The sequence below is a fragment of the Sciurus carolinensis genome, chromosome 3, assembly GCF_902686445.1.
Source record: "Sciurus carolinensis chromosome 3, mSciCar1.2, whole genome shotgun sequence".
Taxonomy (NCBI): domain Eukaryota; kingdom Metazoa; phylum Chordata; class Mammalia; order Rodentia; family Sciuridae; genus Sciurus; species Sciurus carolinensis.
Genome location: NC_062215.1, coordinates 87,319,335 through 87,341,239, shown reverse-complemented (window position 1 = coordinate 87,341,239; position 21,905 = coordinate 87,319,335). Strand labels below are relative to the sequence as shown.

The window sequence follows — 21,905 nt, the reverse complement described above, 5'->3', positions numbered from 1 at the left end:
GCCTTTGCTATGACAAGTATTGTTTAAAATAACTAGGAATAGAGAGCAGGTGTATAGTTCCAGAACACTGCATGATGGTTGAGGAACAGGAACTGCTGAGAGCCAAGTGTGGAGCACTATGAATAATGGAGTTAACAGTTCCACCACAGGAAACCTCAGGCACCACATCTCCAGAAGCAAAGGACCCTAGAAAAGAGAAGCTCTGCTAGACCAGTTCTGAAAGTGGGAGAAATGGAAACCCCTGGCAGAAACTCGGAGCGGAGTTCAAACCCTAGGATAATTATTTCTCTCTCTAGTGAATGCTTGTTTCAAATAAAGTATGAACACCACAAAAGAATCTCACTATTCTAAATTTTCGAAAGAGAATGGTGGCTAAAGGGACAAAACTGAGGTAAACAAATTGCAATTACCGTTCAAGATCTTCCTTTTCCTCCTCTTGTTCACATTTCTCAGTTCCAAATTTGGCTTTCAAGGACCGGGCTCTAGCAATTATAGCTTCCACATTAGTAATTTGATGGATGATCTCCTAACAGTGGAAAAGAGAGAGACATACATTGAAAAACAGCAAAAAGCAAAGTCATTTAAAAACATGTCTTTAAAATAATTATTGCCAAGTAAGATGAACATGTGGCAGGATTCTGAAACTACATTAAACTTACTTCCAATTTCTTGTCTTCTGGATTAGGGAAGTGCAAAACTTTACTGGAATGAGATATGATCTGCTTTATAATCTTCTTAACAGAAGAAATATTTTCCAGAGTTTCTGGTTTCAAAAAGATCAAAGTCATTGTTAAATAAATTAAGCCTAATATACTTCCATTTTAGAAAAGAAGTAACGACTCATCAAATAAGACATTTACCTTCTTCCTTTACCTTGAGTACAGCTGCATGAATCACACAAGGTAACAGGTGCCGAGTGAGGTCTGCAGGTTTCTGGAATGCTAGGTAGTGTAGCACCTGCAAGGCACAAAGTTACATGATGATCACTGCAGATGCCAAAGCATGAAGCAGCCACCTACCAAAGTACAGAATTCTCCACCTCAAACACATCCTGGCAGGAGAGAACAGCTCTCTTCTGTTGCTACCTACCACTACTCACCCATGTAAGTACCACTCCCAAAGGTAAGCATGTTGACACTGAAAACACTTAACTTCATCTATAATAATACCAAATATTCTCAATTTTTTCCTGCTTCCAAGTCATACATGTGAATTAGGAAAATACAAAGAGAATGGCACAGCATTTTCATTCTAGAATTTTTTTTTAAAGGAATATATAAAGGACACTAGTATTAAATATGTAAAATACTGTTTTGTAACCTGCTTTTCTCAGTATTTCTAAATATTAATGACCTTCCACAAATTGTTTTAGTTGTTTTGGTATTAAGTTTTTTCCCAAAATGAAAACTGCTTTATTTTTTTCTCATTATAAAAACACAGAGAAGTATGTGCAATACATGGACTCTACCTTTAAGCTACTTTTTACCAATAGTGGTAAAAACAAAGAAGTATAATTTTTTAAAGTAAGCCTAACTGATAAATGATCAGATTTCAAAAATAAATAAATACAGGAAGCATAATGTGGAAATTCTCCTTCCCAAGGAACAACACATCTTTGTTTCTCTTCCTAGACATGTTTCTATGCCCATTTAAACAGACATATGGATGCATATGGTATTTAGCACACTTATAGATTTATATGCTACATGTACATGGATATAGGTTTTCAGCATATTTTTAAGGTTAAATAATTATCACTATTATCTAATTCCAGATAGTTCCACTAGATAATTTCATCATCTAAGTTTGTTCTGGAAGTAGTAGCCATTCCCTCCACCCTATCCTACCCTCAAACCCTATCCCCATTCCCTGGCAACTACTTGTCTTAACTTTCTGTCTCTCTGATTTCATACAAATGGAATAATGTGGTATGTGACTTTTTTTCTGGCTTCTTTCACTTAGTATAATCTTTCTGAGGTTCTTCCATTGTTGCAACACATATCAGTACTTTGAGTTTATGGTTGAAGATTCCATTGTTTAGAGAGATCATTTTTCTTTCTCCATTCATCAGCTGATAGACACTTGTGTTTGTCTGATCTTTTGGTCATTATAAATAAAATTGTTAACATTCATATACTCAACTTTCTTAGACTTTATCTGTCCTTTTCCTGTTACAGGATCCCATCTAGGGTATCATGTTACATTTTATAGTCATTTTTCTGGGCTCCTTTTGGCTGTGACAGTTTTTCAGGCTTTCCTTGTTATCGACCTTGACAGTTTTGAGGAGATCAAGTTGGCTATTTTGTAAAAAGTCCCTCAGTTGGGCTTTATCTGATATTTCTCTCATGATGAGTTACGTGTTTTGGGGAGGAAGACCAAAGCAGTAAAGTGCCATTCTCTTCATATCACATCAAGAGTGTGATATATGGCTTATCCTTGTTGTTGATAACCTTCATTACCTGGCCAAGGTAGTGCTCTGTCAGGTTTATGCACTATAACTTTCTTCCTTTTGCACACTGCATTCCTTGGAAGAAGTCACTTTGTAAAGCTTGCACCTGGAGTAGTTACTCTCTACCTCCTTAAGATTGCTTAGAAATCTGCACAGACCTGTCTCTTCTAACTCATTTATTTATATCAGTATGAACTCAAGGATATTTATTTTCTACTTTGAGTTACAATGTAATTACCCCTGTATTTGTTGCTCAAATTGCTCATGTGATGGCCACTGGGAGCTCTGTCAATTGGCTCCTATGTCCCTTTAACATACCCTCAAAATTGTATGGAGTCTTTTTTTAAAGCTCTTTTAAAAACAGAATGTTTCTCATTTTGGGTTTATCTAATGTTCCCTCATAACTGGATTTATGTTATGCATTCCTGGACCAAACAGTACCCTAAGTAGTATTGGGTCTTTCAGAGCATTACAATTCTCATGTACATGATCTCCATCTGCTCTTTACTGGTGGTGATAGTGTGATCATCCTTTGAAAGTACTGTTCCATTTTGCCAGAGTATAGCCACTATTTATTTCCTTGCAAAGCAGAATCAATCTTTTTTTTTTATTTTTTTTTATTTTTTTACATTTACATAGGGTAATGATGTTTATTTTATTTTTCCCCTCCCCCCACCCCTCCCACCCCTCTTTTCCCTCTACACAGTCCTTCTTTCCTTCATTCTTGCCGTTGTCCTTAGCCTAACTCTAAACCTAACCCTAAACCTAATGCTAGCCCCTCCCACCCCCCCATTATATGTCCTCATCCGCTTATCAGCGAGATCATTCGACCTTTAGTTTTTGAGATTGGCTTATCTCACTTAGCATGATATTCTCCAATTTCGACCATTTGCCTACAAATGCCATAATTTTATCATTCTTTAGGGCTGAGTAATATTCCATTGTATAAATATGCCACAGTTTCTTTATCCATTCATCAACTGAAGGGCATCTAGGTTGGTTCCACAATCTGGCTATGGTGAATTGAGCAGCAATGAACATTGATGTGGCTGTATCTCTGTAGTATGCTGATTTTAAGTCCTTTGGGTATAGGCCAAGGAGTGGGATAGCTGGGTCAAATGGTGTTTCCATTCCAAGCTTTCTGAGGAATCTCCACACTGCTTTCCAGAGTGGCTGCACTAATTTGCAACCCCACCAGCAATGTATGAGTGTACCTTTCTCCCCACATCCTCGCCAACACCTATTGTTGCTTGTATTCTTGATAATCACCATTCTAATTGGGGTGAGATGAAATCTTAGGGTAGTTTTGATTTGCATTTCCCTTATTACTAGGGATGTTGAACATTTTTTTATATATCTGTTGATTACTTGTACATCTTCTTCTGTGAAGTGTCTGTTCATTTCCTTAGCCCATTTGTTGATTGGATTATTTGTATTCTTCGTGTAGAGTTTTTTGAGTTCTTTATAGATTCTGGAGATTAGTGCTCTATCTGAAGTATGATTGGCAAAGATATTCTCCCACTCTGTAGGCTCTCTCTTCACATTTCTGATAGTTTCCTTTGCTGAGAGAAAGCTTTTAAGTTTGAATCTATCCCAGTTGTTGATTCTTGCTTTTATTTCTTGTGCTATGGGTGTCCTGTTAAGGAAATCTGATCCTGAGCCAACAAGTTGAAGATTTGGACCTACTTTTTCTTCTATAAGATGCAGGGTCTCTGGTCTGATTCCAAGGTCCTTGATCCATTTTGAGTTGAGTTTTGTGTAGGGTGAGAGATAGGGGTTTAATTTCATTCTATTGCATATGGTTTTCCAGTTTCAGAATCAATCTTAAGAAAACACTTTAAGACCATGCAAGTATGGTGCTCTTTACCCAAACTTTCACTTAGACTTAAAAGTTAGTGATGTCTCTTGCCTAAACCAATCGTCACTATGCATATGGTTGTAAAACGAAGAGTTTCCAACTCCAACATATCCTCCACCTTTACCAGTTTTCTTTGTTCTACAAGAAATGCTCTCCCTTCTTCCCCATTTCTTTATATATCCAATGGTTTATAATTCATTATTGTCCTTTATTATTTGGCAAACTGCCCCAGATTAGCCAATAAGAGTCTCTTCAATCTAGCTCCTTATGAAATACCTCCCTCTTTTTTTTTTTTTTTTTTTGAGTACTTCCTTACTTTCTAGCAATATTCATATTCCAGGCTCATCTTATACCTTCCCTGCTCCAACCATAAAACCAGCAGTTTTCCCTAACCCCTACTTCATTACTGGAAATCGAACTCAAGGCCTCTTGCGTGCTAGGCAAGCACTCTTTCCATTAAGCAATATTAGCCCTTATATTTATTTTGAGACAGGGTCTTTATAAGTTGCCCAGGCTGGTCTCAGACTTGTAATCTTCCTGCTTCAGCCTGCGTAGCTGGGATTACAGGTGTGTGGCACTTTGCCTATTTAACCAGTCATTTCTCTGAGAAAAAGCATGGTAACTTTTAATAAACGGTGTTTTAGATATCAACATATATGTACCCACTGTTAATGTGGTGCCAGTGCTTTTAGAAAACCTGTGCTAGTATATCTAATATACCTAATTACATATTTGCATACACTCATATCTATCCTTATTTTAGAAACCTGTAAGTCTACATTAATACCTCCCAGTTCCAATTCATTGCCAATGGGTTCTTCCTTGCCTTTTTCAATCCCATACTTGCATCTCATTTTCACAGTGAGAATTGTGGCCCCCAATAGCACCAAGGTATTTAATTACTCATTTACTCTCTAATACATTGTTTCACTCATATCATTACCAAAAAATAAAAAAATAAAAAAAATAAACCAAACCTAGAAAAAGAAGGGTTCAAGATTTATTTGTGTCCTATCCCTATCTTGGATGTCCATAGCTCACATGGATTAGATTTTTTTCCTCCCACCTCAAGCCCCCTTCAGTGTGGTTACACTGTGCATGTGAAATACAGCTGAGTTAATTTGTCTCTGCTTGCTTTCAATTTTAGTATATTTCTCTTCTTCCTAACCTTATTATTTTAATATTTTAATACAAAGAACATTAACATTATTCTGTAAGTCAAAAGCATACAGAAAGTACATTCTTTTCTAAGTATCATTCCCTTTCATATTCCTTCTATTTTTTCTCCCTTCTAGGTAACTAACCTCAATATTTTTGTTTATCCCTACTGAGTTTCTTCTTGCAAAGAATATACATGATTTCTAACTGCTCCTTATTTTACACAAAATGTAGCATACTATATATGTTCTTTTGTTCACTTTTCTTTTAAAAACATATCCTAGAAACCATTTCCCATCAGTTAGTAGAGATCTCTGTGCCCCTGCCCTCCATTTTTTCACAGCTACATAGTATTCCATTATGTAGGTGAACTATGGTTTATTCAACAAAACAATGTGACGTTTAGGTGGTCTGATATTTTACACTTTACAAGTAATGCAGAAATGAACAACTTATAAATGAACCTAGTACATTTGTATTTTTGTACTTTTAAAAGTACTGGGGTGGGCTGAGGGTATAGTTTAGTGGTAGAGCGCTTGCTTATTAGCATGTGCTAGTACAGCCCCAGCAAAGGGGGAGGGAAAGGGGCTAAATTTGTAGGAGTGGCATTCCTAGGTAGATGAGTAGATTTTGTAAGATATGGCCAAATTCCCCGCTATGGGGGTTGTACCATTTTGCCGACTCATCAGCAATGTATGAGTGCCTGTTGCTGAATGGTCTAATAGAATTTGTTAAGCCTTAGAATTTTTGACAAACTGGTGTGTGAGAAATATTAATTTACTTAAGTTTTAATTTATATTTCTTTTATTATGAAGTAGAACATCTTTTGATAGGTAAGGGTAATTATTTTGGGTGAGTTATTTATTCATCTCTAGTATTCTGGCTCTTTGTGATATACAAATTTCTCCTAGTTTATAAATACCTGTTTGTCATTTGCCATTTAACTTGTTTGTCTTTGTCATGCAAGAGTTTTCTTGAGTGTGGTATGAGAGATATAATTTTACCTTTATTAACACCATTTATTAAGAAGGTAATTTTTGTCCCAGTGACTTGAGATGCCATCTTTATCACATACTAGATTTCCATAAGTATTTTTAGACTTTCTAAACTGTTTCATTGGGCTATTTTATGTACCATTAACACATAATTTAAATACCAAGTACACTTTAATATCTGGTAGGACTAGTACCTCCCCTACCCTCACATAGTTCTTCCTTTACAATCTGTTCTCAGTAGTCTTGCATGTTATTTTAATAATAATTCACCCATTTAAAGCAGAAAATTAAATGGTTTTAGGTATATTTACAGTTGTACAACCATAATTAACTTTAGAATATTTTCATTACTCCAAAAAGAAACTGATTAGCAGTCACTATTCATGTCTGTTTTTCCAAATGAACATTAGTATAAACTTCTCTAGCTCCATAATAAAGCCTCTTGACATTTTTTTTTATTAGGAATGCACTAAATTTATAACTTAATTTAAGGAGAGCTGACCTTAATGATGTTGAGGCTTCCTAACTAAGAACAACAGGTATCTATTTGTTCAGATATATTTGGGTAGTGTTTTATTTTTCCTTCCTTCAGATTTCAAACCTTTTATTCCCTCTTGTAAAAAAATCTTCTGAATGATGACTTATGCATATCAATCTAGTGAGTGCTGTATATTAGTTTTATATCCTGCTATCTTGCCAAATTCTTTTGTTAGATTTTTCTAGGTACGTACACTGTCACATCATCTACAGAGTTCCTCTAGATAATTTTAGGTCTCTGCCTTCTCTCTAATTACATTGGCTGCTACCTTTAGAATAATGTTTAATGGCAGTGGAGGTAATAGGCATCCTTGTTTCTTCCTTAGATCTCTGGGGTCTCCCCTATCAGAGGGTTAAGGACCAAAGTTCGTATATATTTTATCAAAGGGTTTTTTTTTAGCACCTATGAAGATAATGATATAAAGACCCATTAATGAAATGAATTATGTAAATAGACTTCCACATGATCACCCTTATATTCAGTCAACATGTATCATCTTCTAAACATTCTATTAAGAATCTGTTCACTTGGGATTTTTGAATCAATTTTCTTAAGTATTACTGGTCTATTCTTTTAATATGCTATCTGTATCAGTTGATTAGTTACCAGTGTTAACAATTAGTAAAAATTTGGAAATTTCCTCCAATTGCTATATTTAAACAATTTATGCAGTGTTGGGACTATATGTGGTTTTTCAGTATTTAGTTCAATTTCTTTTGGAAGCAATCTGGGCCTGATGCTGTTTTATGTGGTAGGTGATAACTGTTCTCTATTTCTTCTATGGAAACTGGTCTGTTTACATGCTGTTTGGTATACTCTGTTTTCCTAGGAAATCATGCAATTTGACTTGGTTTTCAAATTTTTTTATACACAGAGATGTACAAAGCAGCTTTTAAAAACAAATATTTCCTCTATCAGTTATTTGTCCCTTTTGTCATTTATTTTGTATGTGTGCTTTTCTTGATTCAAATAGCTAATGGTTCATCTTTTTTTTTTTTAATTTAGAAAGAACTAGGTTTGTTAAATCTGCTTTTCTGTTTTTGTTTTTTTTTTCTTTAGGTTTTACTTTGTTGTTTTCCTAGGTTTTTGAGTAAGGAATTCATTTGTTTTCATTCATTTCTTTTTAGTAATTACTATGTGGAGCAGGGGACCAAAACTTGACTTTTACATGCTAGGCCTCTGAGTTGTATCCCACTCTAAGTTATATCCCAGCTCTCTTTCTTTTGTTCTTATTGGTAAATATTTATTGTTTTTTTCTTTGCCGTCTAAAAAAATTTACTTTGATATTTGGAAGGATTTACATTTTTATTCTAATGGATATCCTTGCCTTAGTAACTTTTGCGATGCTCTTAATTCCTTTATACTTTTAACTCCTTTATAATATAGTCTAACAATTTTAAATGGCATCCTCTGATTACCATCTATTTTCTGTGTAAGAATCAATGATTTTTCTATTTATCTCCTCTTTTAGTACCATTTTTTTAAGTTGTATTCTATGTCCTCACCTTGAGTCTTAGCTCTAAATTAAATAAATAAATGACATGTTCACCATCAGTCCTTTGCCAAAGTTTTCTCAGTCATCTCTTAATTGCACAAGATTCATTCTTCTACACTATATTATTCAATAAGGTTGTCAATGGACACATGTAGCCATTTAAAAATTCAGTTACTTGTGATTTCAAGTATTCATGGAAGCCATGTGGCCAGAGGCTACCATTTTGGACATCACAGATACAGAACATTTCTAATACAGAAAGTTCTGTATGACTCTACAGCTCTAATGGATTCCTTAGGAAGGATTCAGTATGTAGTACTGAATACGCAAAAACTCAGGAAAATGTTTTTTATAGGTTTGGTAATAGCTAGATATTTTGGCTGGATATAAAATCCTTAATTCACTCTTTTCCCTTAAATTTCTTTGGAAAGGTTGCTCCACATTGCCTTTCTTTGTATGTTCCTTTTGAGAAATTTAATGTTCTTCTTTTATTTTTTTACCTGGAGGTCCTGAAGATTTTTTAAAAATACAATCTAGTAGTTTTATAATGCTGTCTTTTGGATTTATTGCTTCTGGTCAGTTTCTCCCTGTCCCTAGTGAACCCTTTCAATATGTAGATTCAAATTTTCTGGGAAAAAATTGTTTCTTAGGGTTGTGATTTTTCTTCAAGGAAACTAATAAAATGAACATAAGGACACTTACAAAAATTGTTATATTCTAGCCTTTCATTTCACTTCTACTTTCTCTCCAACTCCTTTATCTCACTTTGATTCTCTTGGGCTGTTTTCTAGCTTTTTCTTAATGCCTTTGATTAAATATGAATCTATTCTCTTTCTAGTCCCCTGTAATTGTCATTTTTGATATGGTTGTCTTTTTCTTTTATCCCAAGTAAAATTAGTGTAAGTTTCATTTCTTTGTGTTTTTTTTTTGGGTCCATTTCTGCTCTAAAAATACAGCATTCCTTCATGCTCAAAACACTAGAAAAAATTGGGGTAGTGGGGACATTCCTAAACATTATAAAGGCAATCTACGCTAAGCCCATGGCTAATATCATTCTAAATGGTGAAAAACTGAAAGCGTTCCCCCTAAAAACTGGAACAAGGCAGGGATGCCCTCTTTCACTGCTTCTATTCAACATCGTCCTTGAGACTCTAGCCAGAGCAATCAGACAAACCAAAGAAATTAAAGGGATATGAATAGGAAAAGAAGAACTCAAACTATCCCTGTTCGCTGATGACATGATTATATATTTAGAGGAACCTGGAAATTCCACCAGAAAACTTTTAGAACTCATAAGTGAATTCAGTAAAGTAGCAGGTTACAAGATCAATGCTCATAAATCCAATGCATTTTTATACATAAGTGATGAATCTTCAGAAAGAGAAATTAGGAAAACTACCCCATTCACAATAGCATCGAAAAAAATAAAATACTTGGGAATCAATCTCACAAAAGAGGTGAAAGACCTCTACAATGAGAACTACAGAACGCTAAAGAAAGAAATTAAAGAACACCTTAGAAGATGGAAAGATCTCCCATGTTCCTGGATAGGCAGAATTAATATTGTCAAAATGGCTATACTACCTAAAGTGCTATACAGATTCAATGCAATTCCAATTAAAATCCCAATGATGTACCTTGCAGAAATAGAGCAAGCAATTATGAAATTCATCTGGAAGAATAAAAAACCTAGAATAGCTAAAGCAATCCTCAGTAGCAAGAGCGAAGCAGGGGGTATTGCAATACCAGATCTTCAACTCTACTACAAAGCAATAGTAACAAAAACGGCATGGTATTGGTACCAAAATAGACAGGTAGATCAATGGTACAGAATAGAGGACATGGACACAAACCCAAATAAATACAATTTTCTCATACTAGACAAAGGTTCCAAAAATATGCAATGGAGAAAAGATAGCCTCTTCAACAAATGGTGCTGGGAAAACTGGAAAACCATATGCAATAGAATGGATTTAGTATTTCTTATTAAACATCCTCCTTACTTGTTTGGACTGTAATGGTATAATTTTCTTCTGCTTTGTGGCTGCTGAAATGATCTGCTTTGCATATTTTGTTTTTTAAAGTAGTTCTGTATGAACATGATCTGTTCTTTTCTTTTCTATTCCTGGCAATGTCAGTCAATTTAAAAGTGCCCCCTTTGGCATGGCTTCTTCAATGGAAAATGGGGTTGGGGAGGTTCATAGTCCTCTTTTTCTTTCATTTTTGCAGGATCCTTAATTTTTGCTTATTTTTTTATTTAATTTTTCAGTGGATGTCATTCCTTCTCTGTATACAGTCATGCATCTCTTAATGACAGAGATATGTTTTGAGAAATGCATCATTAGGCTCTTTCATTGTGTATGAACATCAGACTTGCACAAACCTAAATGGTATGTCAATCACTTGACAAGGCCTCTTGATGCAATCAAGAGACATGGTAAACATGAGACACATGAGGTTGCTACCTGTGTAACATGGCTATTTTACAGTAACTTTTATATTTTTTAAGCTAGGAGTATACTCGCAAAGTACATACATCTGCAACACAGTGATCTATTATAAAGTACTGTTTGTAATTTATGTGCTATACTTTTACACATGGGCAGCATAATTGGTTTGGTATTAACACCACAAACACGAGAATAATAAATGCCTTGCACTACAGTGTTCTCATGGCTATTAACACTAAGTAATAGGTGTTTTTTGACCCCATTATTATCTTATGGAACCATATTGGTATATGTGGTTCACTGATGACTAAAACATCATTATGCAGCATATGACTGATTCTCTCCAAGACTCCCCTTTCAGTCCTGTTTTTTTTTTTTTTTGGAGGGTGGTTCCAGGGATTGAACTCGGGACACTCAACCACTGAGCCACATCCCCAGTCGTTTTTTTTTTTTTTTTTTTGGTATTTTATGTAGAGACAGGGACTCACTGAGTTGCTGAACACCTCACTGGCTGAGGCTGGCTCTGAATTCGTGATCCTCCTATCTCAGCCTCCTGAGCCTCTGGGATTACAGGCATGCACCACTGCGCCTGGCTTAGTCCTGTTACTTTTAAACCTCTTCCTTGTAGCCAGTGCTATAAGCTACCAAGTCCTACCTGGTTTTAGTGTTTTGGCACCTGATTTAAAATTCTTTCCCTTTGGGAATGACATTTAATTTCTGTTTATTTCTTGGCTCTTCTTCTTAAGACTCCCTGTCCCCACTTGCTATGTTCACAGGCTTACAGCAGCAGGAGCTCCACTGGAATTTGGTTTATTGCACCACTATTAATTTGAATGTTACTGTAATTTTTACCCCCTAGTAAGGCTGAAGGCATAGATTTATTTAATTGCTGAATTCATGGATAGTGGAGGATGCAAGATGTGCAGGGCAAACTGTTATCAGGCAGGTGCCACTATTCTCCAGAACCCCAAATATGTTTTAATGGTTTGCAAAGCACTCTCCTACATGGAGAGACCATAACTTATTGAAGCCTCTATTTTTGGAAACTTTAGTTGTTTCATTAAAGAACTTTTTTTAAAAAAAATTATTTTAGTTGTTGATAGACCTTTATTTAATTTATTTATATGCAGTGCTGAGAATTGAACCCAATGTCTTACACATGCCAGGCAAATACTCTACCTCTGAACCACAATCCCAATGCAAGAACTTTGTTGAACAGCATCATACACATACATCTTTGTATGTTTCTCATTATATCCTTAATAATTTTTTGGTAGAAATGCTAGGTCAAAGGACATGCCCATATTTAATATTTGATATATATTTTAATACAATATAAAGGTAAGCATTTCATATAAACTCTGCCTTTTCATTGTTCCTCTTGCCACTAGTTCTAAATTTAAATGTGAATACTAGATATATGAAAAGGCTGATTGAATTTCAATGATTTGCTTGTCACATGTGTCTAAAGCTCTTGTGCCTATGATAAGTTTCTAAGATTCAAGAATAATAATGAGCATGCTAGTATTGGAGATCCAATACTTAGTTACCTTTTCTGCTTCACGTGTATCATCAAAGAGCCGTCTTTGCCTTCTAGCAGGAATTGGTTTAGCTGTTTCCCAGGCTTCTACCCACATATTGCTTGGAATCTTCATTCGGGCACTCAACTCTCCTTTTAGAATCACATCACCCTTTTCATCAATCACCTCCTCTTCAATGTAGTCCCGGGGTGAATACCATCTCACAAAATCTTCCAGAACACATCCTGGATTAGCTGCCTAAAATGAGGCAACAAATTCAGCAAAATCAAATAAAAATCAACATTTACTGATAAGCTTGTTTGCAAAATCATACTTTCATGTACACACACACTTCTAAGTTTTAAAATCTAATGAGTCTGGGTGTCACTTTTAAAGATTAGATGTTCAAGTGCCAAAGGCACTCTATTTTTTGCTATCTTGGTTTTATTGAGAAAGAAAATATTTTCAATTGATGTATTTGGAAAATCTTTATGTGAAGTGAAAATAATTTTATTAATCAGATTGTTTCATAACAGTTTAAAATTAGAACTGCTCCATACTTAGGTAAGAAGCAAACTGAAGTAAATTAAATAATACACATCATGATCAAAATAGCAATATAAAAGTTCTGTTTTCTTCAATAAATCAATACTGGTTCTGTAATAAATATCACCTAACTTCAAACTCATTCTATTCAGCTATCAAACTCTTGTGCCTTATATAGCGGATTATCATCATATAAATTGCTTTTGTGCTATTAAGGAATTGGAATTCAAACTATTTTTCAGGTTTCTGGAGCCAAATGTATTAAAAGTTTTATTTAGTGGACAATTCTATAGAATTAATGATGATGTGTGCCAAAAATCTTTCAGATTCTACTTTCAAGCAAAAAATAAATAAAAATAAAAAAGACTTCACAGTGCTGTTGGTAAGTTTTCAAAATTGTCAATATTGTACTAGAACACTAAGGAGAGGCATGAAAACCAACGTTATGAGAATGGTCTGGGCTAAATATGAAGAACAAAACTGTTGATTTTTTCTCACTGGGCTCAAGGGTTACCAGTCTGAGGATTCCTACGGCTTCAGGGAATCCTTCTGAGGAATCAGAGAAAGGTCAACTAACTCAACAATGTAAACTCCTAAGGGCTATATCATAGTCCAAGGCAGCAAAGAACTGCTGAGAAGTATAGTGGGTCAAGGTTACTTCATGATAGTGACTCAGGATTCACATACAAAGATCTGGATCTTAACCAGGCAACACCATAGCCATTTGATTGGAGAGAACAAGATTAATAAGAAAGTGATATTGAGTTCCTGCATTATAGATTGTTAAAGATATTTACCCAGAATTCTTCTTTCTGCTTGTCCTTACTATACCAGGCTGAAAATACAACTACTAAGAGAGGGTGGAGGCTTACTTTAGCTATGACTTGCTTCATAGATATGTTCTATAAGGGCAGGCTCCAAAATAGGTCCTGCCCTTGTGGAATTGTGAGGGGCCTTAGGTACAAATCAGTATTCATCTAATGCTCTGGAGAGTCTCCCAAGGGCCCCTAATACTAAGTCATTCCTATATGAAAAAGGCAACTCATTTATTTTAGATTGACTATGTATTTCCTTAAATACATTATCTGCTTTCTACATGGGGCACATTGGTAGGTTGGCTATTTGAAATACAATCTATTTTCTGATAAAAACAATGTTATGACAGATTTGCTGGTTCCCAGGTTAGTTCAAAGAGTTTAATGACCCATGGTTTTGGTCATAATCAGTGCTAAAGTGTCTGTACAGAATTTTAACATGAAGGACCAGTATGTTTGTAGGGGGAAAAATTCTTATGGTTCCAATACAGAATCTCTTCCTGTACTTACCTCTGCAAAAGACATAGTAGCAGCACAAGGACAGATAACTAGAAGGCAGTTAGTGATCAGATGGAAAACAAATAGCTGTGCAGGCTGGTATTTCCTGCTATGTGCACAAACCCTCAAGCAGTTCCACCCCCCACCTTTTTTTCCAGTACTGAGGATTTTTCCAGGGCCTTGAACATGCAAGATAAGTACTCTACCACTGAGCTACCCCCAGACCTTTTTGACACAGGCTCTTGCTAAGTTGCCCAGGCTGGCCTTGACCTTGTGATCCTCCTGCTTTAGCCTTCCAAGTAGCTGGGATTATAGGTGTGTGTCATCATACCTGGCCAATTTCCTTCTGTTACATTTCTGGTTTTCTATCTGCCCTGAGAGACAGTTGGCTTCTCTTTATCCATTGTATCAACCTTTTTTTTTCTTGTCTCATGGCAGAATAAAAGATTTTCTGTATCATTTAAGTCTCCAAAGAAAACATACAGCCCTTTAGAGGTTTATTAAAGATTTTTTTTCCTTTTAGTAAAGATGTAGAATTTTCCACTGTGTTGTCACGTCAGCACTGAAGAAGTTTTAGATTTTGGAACATTTCAGATTTTTAGATTGAGACTGTTCCATTTGTGAGGGGACCTGCTATTGCTTTCAAATAACAAATAACTAAAAAACTAAATTAAACTAAATTCATTCCTGGGATTTTATACTAGTAAGCCATATTTCACTATGACCTGAATCCTGTGTGTTCTACATACAGGCCTAAACCTAAAATATTCTTTTCCAAGTAGCAAATACATACTCATCAAAAATGTGTACTCCTCTGAGAAAACTTTCCTGACCCACTCAGCAGTCACCTTTTTGCCCTTGCCTTCTTATGAGAACTCATCACAATCATTTACACATCTCCCTTGACCTCAGACTGTTACTGAAGGTAAACACTATTTTCTTACTCATCTAATTACAGTGTGAAAAAAACACTAAGCACCCAAAGGTGTGTTGAGTGAAGTGACCCACATCAAATCCTAAGGGTTTCCTAAAGTCTTGTATTAAATTGGCTGAACATACACAAAGGAAGAAAACATCCCAATACACACAGAGAAATGATTGAATTCTCAACTTTCGACTATTAGTATCAGGTTGGTTATTTTCTTTTTTAAACTTAAGAAACAAGTTTGACTATGTCCTTGGGGGGATGGAGGTAGGGTGTTGTAACTATTAATGAAATCCAAACATTAAAAAAAAAAAGACATTAGGGTTTCACAATACTTTGTAAAGTGACTTTCACAGTTTCATCCCAGAATAGCTCAAAATAGACCCCAGAGCTTTGCAAATCTGCCTCACCTTAAAAGATTCCATATCTGAGAGCAGACAGGCACTCTGCATGCGTGCTCGAAGGTGAGCCCCTTCTGCCGATGTACCTAATTTAGCTAAGACCTCAGACTGCTCTTCTAGCAGATCTTCTGTCATAGGTGCTGGTTCCTGTGAAGTACAAAAGGACAAAGCTCACGAACAGCTCTTTTTAGACAAAGAGTAACTATAAAAATAGAATAAAGACAATTATTTCTGCCCTAGTAGTCACAAGACATGTATTTGAAAGAATTCAGAGAAATGCACAAAAATTTCAGAACCTACATAAAAAAGGTAAAAAGGATAAATATGACTTTCATGTCCCCACCCAAGATTATCAAGGTTTCCCTTAACCAAGTATTGGGAGCTAAAAGAGAAATTTGGGTCTATTGCACATTTTTATGACTATGATACAGAAATGAAGTTCTACTGATATATGTCATCGACTAGTTGCAACAAGGTTTTTAAGTAACAGAAAAAATGGAAGTGACTTGCTCTACAGTGATTCCTCTCTGGTTATGGAACGTGAGCTTTTATTTTCTTTGCTCTATGATGAATATGTATCACTTAATTACCTGACAAGTACTAAGCAAGAATCTTGTGCTGATACTCAGGGTAATGGATAATCATTAAGGACATGTTGGCAGTGTTAGAAGTTTGGGCTCCAGAGATAACATGCCCATGCCTGAATTCTAGCTCTATGACCTTGGGTAATACTTAATTTTTTGGAGACTGGTAGTGAATAATAAATCCTGGCACATGCTCAAGAAACACTAATAATTAAAATACTTACAAACTTCATCCCCTTTCTCTTTGACAAAGGTGAACTATGCTTATTAAAATACCCAGTTACTTTTTTTTAAAAAGTAACATACCTAGTTAAGTTCACAAATTACATGGATTTCTGCTGAAGCACTACACTTAAGAGCAGAGGTAGTCATTCCTTCTATTAGGAAGGTGATACTTTTAATTGTCTTATAGCCCTAAATTAGACGATGGGAAGGAAGAAAGCAGATGGTGAAAGGATACTGATTAACTCTTCCTACCTAGAAATCTCAGCCAAGTGAAACCAGAGAAGAACATGAAAAAGAGAATTAGCAGCATGAGGACCACATATTTTCATATATATTACTTGTGGATATGTTGAAAGTCTTCTCATATACATGATCTCATGTGATCAATGAGAGGGGATCAGGTTGTTTTACAGGTGATTGAGGTGTAGAGAAAAAGGCCTTGCCCAGTAGCAAACTGAAGAAAAGAATCCAATACATCTGTCTGACAATGACTTTAAGAACTAGCATGGTTCTGATTCACTGGTTTAAGACTCCTAACCAGATTCCTCTTCTAGCTCTGTCTCTAGAATATTAGGTAAAATCTTTAAGCTTTTCTAGCCATACATTTTAGGTCAATCTACGTCTACATGAATGGAACACAGGAGAATATTTGATTTCTTATGAAACAATAGAATATGAAGTCTATTATTATTTTGTGAACTGGGCAACTGACTAATAGTCATGGTTGTCCAGAAAATAAAAAAAGAGGAAATACAAAATAACAAGGATATTATAAGAAAACTTAAAGGCCAGTACCTCTCATATATGGGTATAAAAATCCTTCAAAAAAAAAAAAAAAATCAAATCGAGCCAGGCATGGTGGGACACACCTGTAAACCCAGTGACTAAGGAAGCTGAAGCAGGAGGATCTCAAGTTCAAGGTCAGTCTCAGTAATTCAGTGGGGACCCAAGCAACTTAGTGAGACCCTGCCTGAAAAAGGGATGTGGATCAGTGGTTAAGCACCCCTGGGTTCAATCCCTAGTACAAAAAAAAAAAAAAAGTCCAGCTATAAGAAAATGGGAAATGCCTAAGTGGGCCTTATTCCAGGAATGTATTATTATTATTATTTTTTGTATCGGGGGTTGAACTCAGGGGTACTTGACCACTGAGCTGCATCCTCAGCCCTATTTTATATTTTATTTAGAGACAGTCTCAATGAATTGCTTGGGGCCTTGCTTTTCTGAGGCTGGCTTCAAACTCGAGATCCTCCTGCCTCAGCCTCCTGAACTGCTGGAATTATAGGCATGCACCACCACACCCAGCTGTAAGGATGTTTTAATCATCAAAAACCAATTGCTGCAATTCACCACATTAACAGAATAAAGGAGAATAAAATATGGTTACCTTAATATACAGGAAAAGCATTAGATAAAATGAAATACTTATTCATGAATTCCTGGCAAATTAGGGATATAACTTTCAAAATATGATATCTACATCAGATAGATTATCCATGATTATCACACACTTTCCTTATAAGGTTGGAAGGAAGAAAAAGATATCTAGTATTCAACCCTAATACTGGAGGTCCTATTCACTGTAATAAGACAAGAATTAAAAATTAGAATTGAACTGTCTTCATTACTAGATAACATGATTTTGTATACAGAAAATCCCAAGTATCCTAAAACTACTAAAAATAATAAATGAATGTATCAAAATTGTTAGATTAAAGGTCAAAACTCAAAAGTCAACTATATATATAAAGAAAAAATTAGAAAATGAAAAAAAATTAAATACTACTAATAACAGTTAAAAAATACATCTACTGTAAAGATAGGCAAGACCTTTACATTGAAAACTAAAACAGATGAAATAAAAGTTACTTTAATAAGATCAAAGAGTATTTCAAGGCCTCAATATTGCTAAAATGCCAATTCTCTATAAATGGATCTATAAACTCAATGCAATAAGAAAATTTATACTAGAAACTGACATGTTGATTCTCAAATTAACATAAAAATACAAAGGATCTTGAATAACCAACATAGTCTTGAAGAACAAAGGGGACTCATACTATCAGATAGAAAGGCCTATTATCAAGCTGCAATGATAATGACAGTATACTATCAGCACAAGCGTAGAAAAACCAATGAAATATAATAATCTAGAAACAGATGAACACATATAGTCACTTGACTTACAAAAAAAAAAAAAAAAACACTACTAGCCACTCACTGGGAAAAGGTAGATCTTTTCGATAATGGTGATGGAGTAGTTTAAAACAATCTTAACCTCTTCCTCATACCAGATAGAGAATTAACTTGAAGTGAATCACAAATGTAAATGCAATAGGGGAAATTTTAAAGTTTCCAGAAGAAAACATGAGAGAATATCTTTAGGACCTTGAGGCAGGTGAAGATTTAAATGGAATCAAAAAAGTACTATTCACATATGAAAAACTTCATTAAAATTAAGAACATCTATTCCAACAAAAATCATCAAAAAAGTGAAAAGACAAGCAACAGACTAGGAGAAAATTTCTGTAATACAAATATCTAAGGACGCAGAACATATGAGAATTCCCACAAAGGAATAAGAAAAAATAAATAAAAACAAAACAAAAAGACTCAATAGAGGCCTTCGGCAGGTACTACATCAAGAAGACATCCAAAAAGGCAATAATACGAAAAATGTGTTCCATAATAATATTCATCAGGGAAGTGTAAAAACATGAAGTATTATTTCATTTCCACCAGAAAGACAAAATTAAAATGGTTGTAAATATCATATGTTCAGAAGAGAGTTAACAGGAGGACTGGGACTGCTATCCTTGGAAAGGGCTATTTGCAAAGTTGGCCCTTCACTAGCATCTGGGAACTTAGATTTTGGGAGGGTCCCCACCATTTCCAGAACTTGTAAAAATGGCTTACTATATCTAAATGGTTTGTGCAAACAAGATGGTTCATGCTGAACACCTGCTTTCCTTCCAAGAGTCTTGAATTTTGGTATGTAGTAGGTGAAGGGTGCCTACGTGACCAGCCCCTAATAAAAAGCCTGTCCACTGTACCTCTAACAAGCTTTTCTGGTAGACAACATTTCACACATGCAGTCACAACTCATTGTTGGAGGAAATAAGCACATCCTATGTGACTACACTGGCAAAAGATTCTTGGAACATGTGCTTGATTTCCTTCAATTTTAATCACATGAGACTTTTCCCTTCGATTTTGCTTTATATCCTTTTGCTACAGTCAATTATAGCCATGAGCAGGACTACATGCTGAGCCCTATGAGTCCCCCCAGCAAACTGCTGAATCTGAGAGTGGTCTTGAAACCTGATATATCAAGCAGAAAGGATTATATAGAATAACCACACAACTATACATTGTTGGTGGGCATATAAATTAATTCAGTCACTTTAAGAGACTGTTTATAAATATTTACTAACGCTAAAATACTTTAAAACATAAATAGGTAACTCAGAAAAAAGGATGGCCAAGAAATACAGTAAAAGATACTTAGTTTCATTAAAAATCAGGGAAATAAAATTTAAAATTTGGAATACTACTTTTGATCATCAAAACTGGCAAAAACTTATATTTATTTAAAAAATAAATTATAAGTAACATGAGAGTAAAATTGTATTGTAAAATTTGTTACTGAATTCCCAAGGTCTAGAATAGTGGTTGGTATACATTAGGTACTCCATACATATTTTGAAGGGAAGAAAGTGAGGAAGGAAAGTTGGGGAGAGAAGAGTTGTTTCCTTACTCATATACCACTGATGGAAGTGTAAAATGGGTACACCTTTTTAAAGAGCTTGATCTATTTAACTAGCAATTCTATTTCTCATTACCTTTCTTAGTGGAACTTATATGTGAAAACATAATATATAAAAACTACAAAGATTTGTATTATAGCACTGCTTGTAACAGTAAACACTTTCAAATAACATGTGCTGTGATCAAGAATGGAATAAATTATAGTTTTTCTATGCCATGGAATATTATGAAGCACCATGGAATACTGTGTGGCAACTAAAAAGAAATGAAGTAGATCTACATGTAAGGACATGGAAAAATCTTCAAGACATGTTAGGTTAAACAAAAATGTGCATACCAATGAGCACGTTTAAAAAAATCCATAAAATTATGCATCATGAATGCATAAAATAAATATAAGAAATAAACCCCAAATCAATAATAGCAGTTACTTTTATGGTTAGTTGAATTAGTGGTGGTTTGCACTTTTTCTAGACTGAATTTTTCACAATAAAATTTATTTCACATATTACTTATGCAAAAACAAACCAACAAAAACTATTGTTCTTCCTTAGATATTGCTATTCTAGGTCCTAATGGTATAAATGGCTTCAAATTACATGTTTGAATAGATTCAAAACTAACTGTATAATTGAAGAACTGTTTTTTTTCTACATTTTTGGATTTTGTTCTTTAAACACGAGTATCCAATAATCGATTTAACATACAGCCTGTGCATGATAAACTACTCTCTCCTTAAAATTCAAAATATCTTGCAATTTTAGAAATGGGAGACTTAAAATCCTCCAAAAGTTAATGTATATTTCAAACCTTACATCTTTAACATAGACTTTTTAAAGAATTTCCCCTACCCAAAACAATCACTTCCTTCTAGAATGAAGTTATAAAAATAACAACGAAAAGAAACTGAAAGAGCCAGCACATCCTACCTGAGTAACTGGAATGTAGAGAGGCTCTCCATTATGTAGCAGTGTAAGTTTCCCATGCTGATGAAGACGTCCTTCTGGCTTTAAATTTGCCATTTCCTTAGGTCCTCCTTTTTTGCCACTCTCTTGTCCATTTCCCTTCAGTTCTTCAGTGTCACTTAGGCACTCAAAAAATTCTTCATCACTGTCACTCCAGGAATCCCAAGATTTCCCCACCTCTCCCTTTTCCTTATCTGTATCTTTACGATGGTCTGGCCCCAACTGGTCTGCAGCTTTTCCAGCATTCCCTGGATATGTGTTAGTTACATTTTTCCCCTCATCACGGGCCTTCTTTCTTTCAATACAACAATTTAACATCTTAAGAAAACAAATAATATTTACAGTCGAATTAGTTACAGAAAAATTAAAATCTAACCACTGCTTGAATACTTCATTTTTCATTCTCTACTTCTCAGGACCTTTTTGTGAACTGCACTGACTACAAGCAACCTATAGCAGCATGATGAAGACAATCTATGACCTATTATTTTATTCAACATTAGAATAAACTCCAACTATAGCAAGACCACATTTATATACCATTACTGGGAAATCTTTACCTGTAGTTTCTGATGCAGTAAACAACATCTTAGATCTGGGGGTCCACTTGTTAACCTATCAAACAATGAGAAAAAAAAGTTTAATTTCAGGAAAATTGCTTCAGATATGTCTATTTTTATGTTATCATAAATTTTAGCTATATTGATAAGAAATCAAA

The 21,905-nt window shown here is 34.9% G+C and overlaps 1 protein-coding gene across 2 annotated transcripts in view; it reads right to left on the bottom strand.

Annotated features, from left to right (window-relative positions):
• Rab3gap1 (RAB3 GTPase activating protein catalytic subunit 1) overlaps positions 1-21,905 on the bottom strand; it is a 93,659-nt gene that overhangs the window by 5,658 nt on the left and 66,096 nt on the right. For both annotated transcript variants that reach the window (XM_047545086.1, XM_047545087.1), the window contains exons 16-22: positions 21,748-21,802; positions 21,152-21,505; positions 15,658-15,795; positions 12,494-12,721; positions 861-957; positions 660-763; positions 411-526 (exon numbers count right to left, since the gene is read on the bottom strand). In XM_047545086.1, coding sequence (XP_047401042.1) covers positions 411-526; positions 660-763; positions 861-957; positions 12,494-12,721; positions 15,658-15,795; positions 21,152-21,505; positions 21,748-21,802 — 1,092 coding nt within the window. The remainder of the gene's footprint in view (positions 1-410; positions 527-659; positions 764-860; positions 958-12,493; positions 12,722-15,657; positions 15,796-21,151; positions 21,506-21,747; positions 21,803-21,905) is intronic.